General features: G+C 36.8%; 1 protein-coding gene across 1 annotated transcript in view; it reads left to right on the top strand.

The window, feature by feature from the left end:
- Nucleotides 1-8,847, top strand: part of LOC107728095 (liprin-beta-2-like) — a 40,642-nt gene that overhangs the window by 27,622 nt on the left and 4,173 nt on the right. The window contains exons 11-24 of the mRNA XM_016538171.1: nt 24-85; nt 480-555; nt 1,559-1,653; nt 1,747-1,814; nt 1,896-1,938; nt 2,100-2,141; nt 2,370-2,499; nt 5,185-5,317; nt 5,438-5,557; nt 5,670-5,817; nt 6,352-6,463; nt 6,623-6,711; nt 6,818-6,940; nt 7,075-7,200. Coding sequence (XP_016393657.1) covers nt 24-85; nt 480-555; nt 1,559-1,653; nt 1,747-1,814; nt 1,896-1,938; nt 2,100-2,141; nt 2,370-2,499; nt 5,185-5,317; nt 5,438-5,557; nt 5,670-5,817; nt 6,352-6,463; nt 6,623-6,711; nt 6,818-6,940; nt 7,075-7,200 — 1,367 coding nt within the window. The remainder of the gene's footprint in view (nt 1-23; nt 86-479; nt 556-1,558; nt 1,654-1,746; nt 1,815-1,895; nt 1,939-2,099; nt 2,142-2,369; nt 2,500-5,184; nt 5,318-5,437; nt 5,558-5,669; nt 5,818-6,351; nt 6,464-6,622; nt 6,712-6,817; nt 6,941-7,074; nt 7,201-8,847) is intronic.

Below are 8,847 nucleotides of genomic sequence, written 5' to 3'. Positions count from 1 at the left end.
TTTTTTTTTTTGTCTGTTAACAGATCAGGAGCTACAAAGGCTGAAGACAGGAATGGAATCACTTATTGCAGCAAATGATGAAAAGGTATATATATATATATATATATATTTTTTTTTTACTTTAAACGTTAAAAGAAAAAAATATAAATAAACACATAAAATCCATAATTGTTATGGCCACTAATAGGAAAAAAAAAACCATCTGGAAATTCCAAATTATAGTTCACTGTCAACTCTCTCCTCACCATGTTCACAGGGTGAGCAAGAGTAATTTTGAGCACACTGGACCCTTTGTTCCTCACACTGCCCTGTGTTTATGGACTTAAGTGTGTAGAATATCTGTGGAACTGAAGCCAGAACCAGTTTCCCCAGACATGTGCCAAATACTTGAACTTACAGTACCTGTGGCAGAGATTGCCTTGTGTGCCATTTGATCACATTTATTATTTGGTGTTATTTTATTTTTTTTCTCCCTCCAGGATCGTCGAATAGAAGAGCTCACTCTCCTCCTCAGCAAGTTCAGACAAATGAATGACATCATGACTTTAGTTCAAAGTAAATTCTTATAAGGGTCATATGATGTTGCTAAAAAGAACATTATTTTGTGTATTTGGTGTAATGAAATGTGTTTATGCGGTTTAAGGTTAAAAAAACACATTATTTTCCACATACTGTACATTATTGAGCTCTAGGCATGACGAAGCGGATATCGTCCTCTTTTGGAAGAGCAAACAAAGTAGTTTCGCTTTCACAAGGAAGCACACAGCGTCTTCACGACATGGCGGCGGCAGCAACAATACTACAGCGAGAATAAAAGTTACGCCTTCTTTCTTTGCGTGAACATTTGGGCGGCGTTATGCAAATCTTCCAACATCGTGACGTAGATATGTGGGGGCGTGTTAGAACGAGCCGTTTTAGGTAGGCGTGGCTGACTCTTAACTTTTATAAAGAATATCTCTTTGGATTTGAGAATTTAGTCTTTGCAACTTTACAGATATTCTATATAGAGATGTACTGTATTTATTGAATTTATTTATATGAAATACATTTATTTCATGCTAAGTATACTACAAATTCATATTCATATTTGTTGTACTTAATAAACATACCCTGCAATTGTACTTTTAGTATACTAAACTGGTATACCTGATGGCCTGGTTTCACATACGGGCTTAGCTTAAAGGGATAGTTCACCCAAAAATGAAAATTAGCCCATTATTTACTCACCCTCAAGCCATCCTAGGCGTATATGACTTACTTCTTTCAGATTAATCCAATCAGAGTTATTTTAAAAATTGACTTTGATCTTCCAAGCTGTTTAATGGCAGTCAGCGGGTGTTGCAGTTCATCAGTCCAAAAGAAGTGAAATAAAGTGCATGCATCCATAATAAAAAGTGCCTCACACGGCTGTGGGGGGTGAACAAAGGCCTCCTGTAGCGAATCGATGCGTTTTTGTAAGAAAAATATCCATATTCAAAATGTAATAATCACTTTAATCTAGCTAAATGTATTTTAACTAGAGTATAGCTTAATGATATGTAAATGATGCCTTCCTCAGACCCAGAAGACAAATCAGCACAGATAAGCAGCGAAGATGGAAAACAGAACGGGACTGTAAAGATGAAGACTTTAACACATAAAGCTCATGCTGAGGTGTGTGTGTGTAGGTTCATGAGTATGAGTGGCTGCTGACACTTACATTTCCTGAACCATTTCTGATCGTATTATTTTTTGTCTTTGATAAAGTTGACCTTTTGTAGCTCATCTCCTCTGCTGTTTTCTTCAGTTTCTTCTCAGAAAGATGCAAACCCCAGGTAACAGTGTCTGTACATGCAAACCTAATTTCAAACAGTAGAATATATGTCACACATAACTATTAATGTTGTTTTCCTCAGGTCCATCAGTATGGAAGACTTTGAAGGCAGCTCAGCACAAAAGGTTTGACCAAACAACCAGTCTAATTGATTTACAGTTGATAGCTGTTGATACAGAATTATGTATTTATGGTTTGTGTGTGTGGTTTACACAGAGCTTATAAAATCCTAAAATGATGTTGACATGCCAAGGTTCTTTGTAGTGATTCACTCTATTTTTTTTAGGTTGTGGATGGGAAACTGGTAGATCATGTTCTTTCAGAGGAGGTATAGAAACAATCGTCTTAAGTTATTAATCTGTCATCATATTTACTCTTAATCTTCTAGTTGAATTAAAACTAAATACGTCAGCATAACTGAAATCATGGCCATGTTGTTATTGGCAGTGGTTTAATGCTGATGCTATAATAGGAGGCTTTTGAAGATTAAACATGTATTAAACATGTCTGCAGCAGCCAGCATTACCTACACTTCACTTCTCACCCATTTTTATAGACTCGACCAGCTGTTAACAAACATCCGACACACCCAACAGTGTTGAGTCACCCAGAGAAGGGAGAGAGTGAGGCGAGTGACACATCAGACCAGAGGACACCAGAGAACAAGGATGAAGACATCAACCTTAGTATGAGATCCTTTCATTGTATCTTGTCCTATGTTAAAAACTGATTTTTTTTTAGCCTATCGTAATAATTTAGTATTTACCTTTTGAAGATGGAGGTAATTTTCAGAGAGCAGGTAATCTTGCATAACTTGACTATTGGCATAAAGTCTGGTCCATATTGGAGCTTGTTCTAGCCAAGAACTGAATTAAAAAAGTCCATCTGAATGACATATGTGAAGTGACCAACCATTTGGACTTTTTATGCAACTTTTATCAGAGCTGGTACTATAAATATGAAATTAGAAAGGATTTACCTTTCTAAAAAAAAAAGTCTGTACAACTCAAATCATAGTCCAATTGCAAATGGCAGAGGTATATTTCTGTATATTATTAGAACAAGTATCTTGATTCCCTGCTTATTTGTGTGTTTGATCTCTCTGGGCATACCCACCCATCTCTGGTGAAATATTGTTTTGTGACTAGGATGTATATTTCGTCCACACTATTTTGGAGTAAAACCACTTCTACCATTCCTAAAACCCTGTGCCTTTGATGGACTATAATGAAAGGGTCTCCATCAGGAACCAGATATATCATGTGGGCCCCACCTCTTCAGGACCCACCCTGTGACTAAAGCTTGACTGAAGGGAGGCAAATCATTGCCAGATGCCCAAACATGCTTTGACAAGCAGGGAGACTGGAGACAGGCCTATGAAAACCTGCTCTGTTAGTCTCCATTAGCACAGCTGCTTTCATTTCATTAAAGGGGTCATATGATGCGATTTCAATTTTTCCTTTCTCTTTGAAGTGTTACAAGCTCTTGGTGCATAAAGAAGATCTGTAAAGTTGCAAAGACTAAAGTCTCAAATTCAAAGAGATATTCTTTATAAAAGTTAAGAGTCAACCACGCCTACCTAAAACGGCTCGTTCTAACACGCCCCCACATACCTACGTCACGATGTGGGAAGATTTGCATAACACAGCCCAAATGTTCACGCAAAGAAAGAAGGCATAACTTTTATTCTCGCTGTAGTATTGTTGACTGGTATTAATAGATTCCTTGGGTCATGCTGAGAACAGCGATACCAATGTTGCCATAGTCAGCCAAACTTCCTGTCTGTCATTTTGATTTTCTTTAAAAACCTACTTTTTCTAACGCCACCTAGACCGTCGGTCCAATTTTCACCAATATCGAATCATATCATCTTCAGACCATGCTGACAAAAAGTTATGGATTTTGTATCAATAGACAAAACCGTTTTCGCAAACCACAGCAACAAATTTGAGGCATGATGCCAAAATGACGTTTGAGGCTTTATCTCTGCAATGCTTTGGCATATTGACACCAAACTTTGTGTGTGCCATTGTCAACTCAAACAGAACACACCACATCAATAAGTCATTATAATCCGTAATTATGTCCCCACTGGATGCAACAAATGCCTCGTTTGTAATGGGTTTTCATGTTTTTGATTCGTCGCTCCGGCCAGACAGGGCATCACAGTATGGTAAGGGGCGTAACATTTCCGTCACACGCTTGAGGTATTCGGCCAATCACTGGATAGCTGGCCAATCAGAGCATACCTCGACGCGTTTCAAAAAGGCAGGGCATAAAGGAGAAACAATAATGTACAGTATGTGGAAAATAATGTGTTTTTTAACTTTAAAATGCATAAACACATTTTATTACACCAAATACACAAAATAATGTTCTTTTTAGCAACAACATATGACCCCTTTAATTTAAATCTCTAATAATGAGCTAATAGTACTGAAGACCAAAAAAACCACAAAAAAAGTCCTTTGTCTTTGGTAATTGCAATTTGAATTTTACATGTGTAAATCATAACTAAAACTGTGTAATAGGGCTGAATGCCACAATCAAATCTTTCCCTCCTTTTCTCCCTTTTTCACTGTTTTGGAATTTTAAAAATTAATTTTGACTGTTTTTAAAAGAATATTCCAGTTTATTTTTAGCAATGCACCACTCCTATGGTTTTCTGTATCTGATTACTGCAGAAAATAAAATAAATCCTTCTAGTTTGAAAAGGGAATGGAAAAAATGTTATTTCAATTAAAGCCGTAGTGGTCAAGCATTATTATACAACATAATTATTAAATTATTACACTATTTCAAATATAACCATAACACTTAAACATTAACATATGTTAACATGGTATCAGAATCACTCTTCTACCTTGTCTGTTCAAAACTATTTCCAGTCTTTGAACACATGCTATTATCACTTGTGCAAGATATGCACAAGAAGCTATGTAATTCATAAATAACTATCATAAAGGAAAATTCCAACAGAGATTGTCATTAATGAATAACTAGAAGTCCATCCCTCATTAAAAAATACCCCTATCTCAAAACAACTCTCATACGTTTACTGAATGCTGCAGTAAAATAAGATGCTGTAACATTCATTCATTCATTCTTTTCTTTTTCTGTTTGCTCAGGACTAAATAAATAAATATAAATAAGCATGCATACATACATAAAATAAAATAAAATAAAATAAAATAAGATTGTATTATGAACATCTGCACATGTTGAGCTTTGTCTTCATAATGCCTTACTTATTTTTCTTTCCTTGAAAATATTTTTTAAACCAAAATACCATTCTGTTGCTGGTTTATGGTACTTGCCATACAGCAATAAGTAATAACTTTTTTTTATTATTATTATTTTGTCCCCCAAAGGAATTACAGAGAAAATTAAGGACACAACCAATTCTGACCTTTCTTCAGTGTCTTCTGGAGTTGACTCTGGCCAGCAGTCTCCTGTGTTACAAGAAAACGTCAAAAATAGCAGCATACGCAAACTTTGGGGAAAGTGAGTTGATTATGACCAGGGGCAATTAAATTATGAAAATGCTACAGTTAATTGCATCTTCCCTGTTTCTGTGTAAAACCAATGAAAAACAAGCATCTGACAGGATATGTTTGTATTGAGGATGAAGAGGACAGGTGTGCTGTCAGATGACATTGAGCCCACTCAGTTCAAGAGAGGAGGGTTCAGGGCCACAGCTGGGCCTCGGCTAACACGGACCCTTGATTCTGGACGCTCATCCCGGTAAAGTTTCCTTCATAAACAGACAGGGCCAGAGGTGCAATAGACTTTGAAAGGACAATACAGATAAATAACTGTTATTGCTCTGATGATGTTATTATCTTGTCATCATTAGTGCACACACACCTTTCTCTAAGTGGACGACGGAGCAGGTGTGTGGTTGGCTGGAGGACATTGGTTTGGGGCAGTATGTCAGTTTGGCACGTCAGTGGGTGGACAGCGGACAAACCCTCCTCTCTGCCACTCCGCAGGAGCTTGAGAAGGTTTAATTTGTATTTATATAATTTTATATTTTGGTTATGTTGCTGTCTATGTTGGTCTGTCACTATGGGCTATATTATTAAGAATGTACTCTGCATGATGTAAAATGATCAACCATAGTTTTTTTTTTTTAATCAATCACAAAAATATACGGTAACACTTTATTTCGATAGTCCACTTTAGACATTCTATTAACTGTAAGTAACTTTGCAACTACATGTCAACTAGCAGTTAGTCGAGTATTAGTAGACTGTCTGCTTAACACTTAAGACTATCTTCTAACACTTTCTTTGTCAACTTATTCTACTAACCCTAAACCTACCCTAACAGTCTACTCTGAGAGTTAGTAGACATGTAGTTGCAAATTAATGAGAATTAGTTGACATGTAGTTGACATGTAGTTACAAAGTTACTTATAGTTAGTAGAATGTCTAAAGTGGACTATCGAAATAAAGTGTAACCAAATATACTTTTCTGCATGAAAGTCTTACTGAAACAGTATAGTTCCCATTACTCTTATACACTGTTTTCAACAGGAGATTTGTATTAAACATCCTCTGCACAGAAAAAAGCTGCAATTGTCTCTCAGAGCTTTTAGTTACAAGACGATGGAGAAATCTTCAGAACTGGATCACATCTGGGTTACACGTATGTACTACTAATATAAAAAAAATAGCTAGATTTGAAGGAAATACAACTGCTTGCTATGCGAAAAGAAAAGAAAAGAAAAGAAAAGAAAAGATTGACACTATGACAGTGTTGAAATAAATTAATGTGTTACCACTATACCCTATTTTCCATCTCTAGGTTGGCTTGATGACGTCGGTTTACCACAGTACAAAGATCAGTTCTATGAAAGCAAGGTTGATGGCCGCATGCTACAGTACCTAACAGTGGTAAGACCATAAGTCGCCTCTATCCCTGTCTTAAAAATGCCGTGTAACAATATTTTTCAAATTCACATATTTTTATCCTTTAGAAACTGATGTTCTTTTCTCACAGAATGATCTCTTGTTCTTGAAAGTCACCAGTCAGCTCCATCATCTGAGTATTAAATGTGCCATCCATGTCCTCCACGTTAACAAGTTTAACCCAAACTGCCTGAGACGCAGGCCAGGGGATGAAGTAAGACAAATTGCAGATTAAAAACTCACCATTTCAACTTCAGAATTATATAGGATACTCACATCTCCACAAAGGACAAAACTTGGAACACCGAAAGACTATATTTCAGTTTATTTATTTATTTCTTTTTGCAGAATAAGACATCTCCATCTGAGGTGGTGCAGTGGTCCAACCATCGTGTGATGGAGTGGTTGAGGTCGGTGGATTTGGCTGAATATGCTCCAAATCTTAGAGGCAGCGGCGTTCATGGAGGCCTAATTGTGAGTCAGCTTTCACTGGTCATTAAAGTACTACTGCTAATAAGGTTTAAATATTCCCATACAAATATACTATATATGTCATGTAGATAACAGGATTGTCCAATCCAGCAAGTTAAATAATTTCTAATATACTGCAGTCTCTACATTGAGGGTAAAAACCTTTTTGACATTTATTGGTTAAAAACTGAGGGAATGCTTTATTTAGTACTCAGAAACTTGTCCTATCCAAATGAACATCATTTGGAACTAGGGCTATGTAGTGAATTAGCTCAAAAGGGAAATGTATATAAATAATTACAATTAATTATATTTAGTTATACTTATTTATCTCAGCTGCCAGATGTAACTGTAACTGTAGAATAATTAATATTACAGTCAACTAACCTGTTTGTACAGCGAACATTCAGTGTAATTTCATATCAACTAAGAAAAGTTATTTTTGTAGCCGCAGAAAATAACTTTCTTGCAGTATCAATGCATTAGAGCATGTAGCAAGATCAGGAATAATTTAAGTGACATTGATCTGCAAGCAGAATCAGAACTGGAGAACTCATGTATTGTGCACAAAGTTTTATTAACTAAATCACAAACACATAACTAGTCTAAACAAACGTATACAATGATGCATACATGGGTATATGGAAAAGTGAAAATGACTGAATAAACCAAAATCAAGCAGGGGGAGGAATGGACAGTTACAAGTCAGTTTAACCATCTGAAAGGACCACCAGTGCCTTTTTACAAAGGAGTCTACAATTCCATTGGGCCATAAAACCTGTCTTAAACTTTTAATCTGTCCTTGCTGCTATTATAACCAGAGGCCTGTTCTGCCTCTGGTTGTTAGTTGTGGCTTCACAGATCTCGGTACCCTGTCCAGTTATTGGGTGAGGGGTCTTTTGGATTATTTGTTAAATATAATGTGTCTGATTTATCCAGCCATTACAACTAGGAGGGAAATAGGACAAAGAGGAAGGTATAAACGCAGCTATTTTATTAAACAAAACAAAAAAGATAATCAAACCACACGGCAGTGCAAACAATACAAGACAAAGAACTGAACTGAAAGAGAGAACAAGACATAGTAGAATTGATGAGGGTGTAAAACAAGGAACATGTGTGAGAAATCAGATAGCTCAATGGGTCACTGTGGTGACAAATGAAAAGCGCGAGCTCAAGCGCGAGCTCAGGAAACAAGAACAAGGTTATACAAATTAAAACTCCAAGAAACACTAACAGTACATTCCCATCCTGCTTGGCATTGTAAATAAAAAATTGTCCTTGGTGGTCTCTGCCACTGCCAGCTCTGTGAGAAGAGAAGAGGCCACAAAGAAGCTGGCAGTGGAAGGGGCCACAGACTTGATGGTTATGCCAGCTCGAACCAGTGGGGTGACAGAAAGAGGCAGATTCTGGAGAGGTGGAGACCTAGGCAGAGCCAAGAAGATGAAGATCCAGGGCTACACTGCTGGTCTGGAAAGTTAAAGGGGTCATATGATGCAATTTCAAATTTTCCTTTCTTTTTGGAGTGTTACAAGCTGTTCGTGCATAGATAAGATCCCTAAAGTTGCAAAGACTAAAGTCTCAATCCCAAAGAGATATTCTTTATAAAAGTTACGCCCACGCCCTCCTAAAACGCCTCGTTTAAACACG

Source organism: Sinocyclocheilus rhinocerous, unplaced genomic scaffold (genome assembly GCF_001515625.1).
Source record: "Sinocyclocheilus rhinocerous isolate Xijiao unplaced genomic scaffold, SAMN03320098_v1.1 scaffold1358, whole genome shotgun sequence".
Taxonomy (NCBI): Eukaryota; Metazoa; Chordata; class Actinopteri; order Cypriniformes; family Cyprinidae; genus Sinocyclocheilus; species Sinocyclocheilus rhinocerous.
This window is presented reverse-complemented; position numbering and strand designations above follow the sequence as displayed.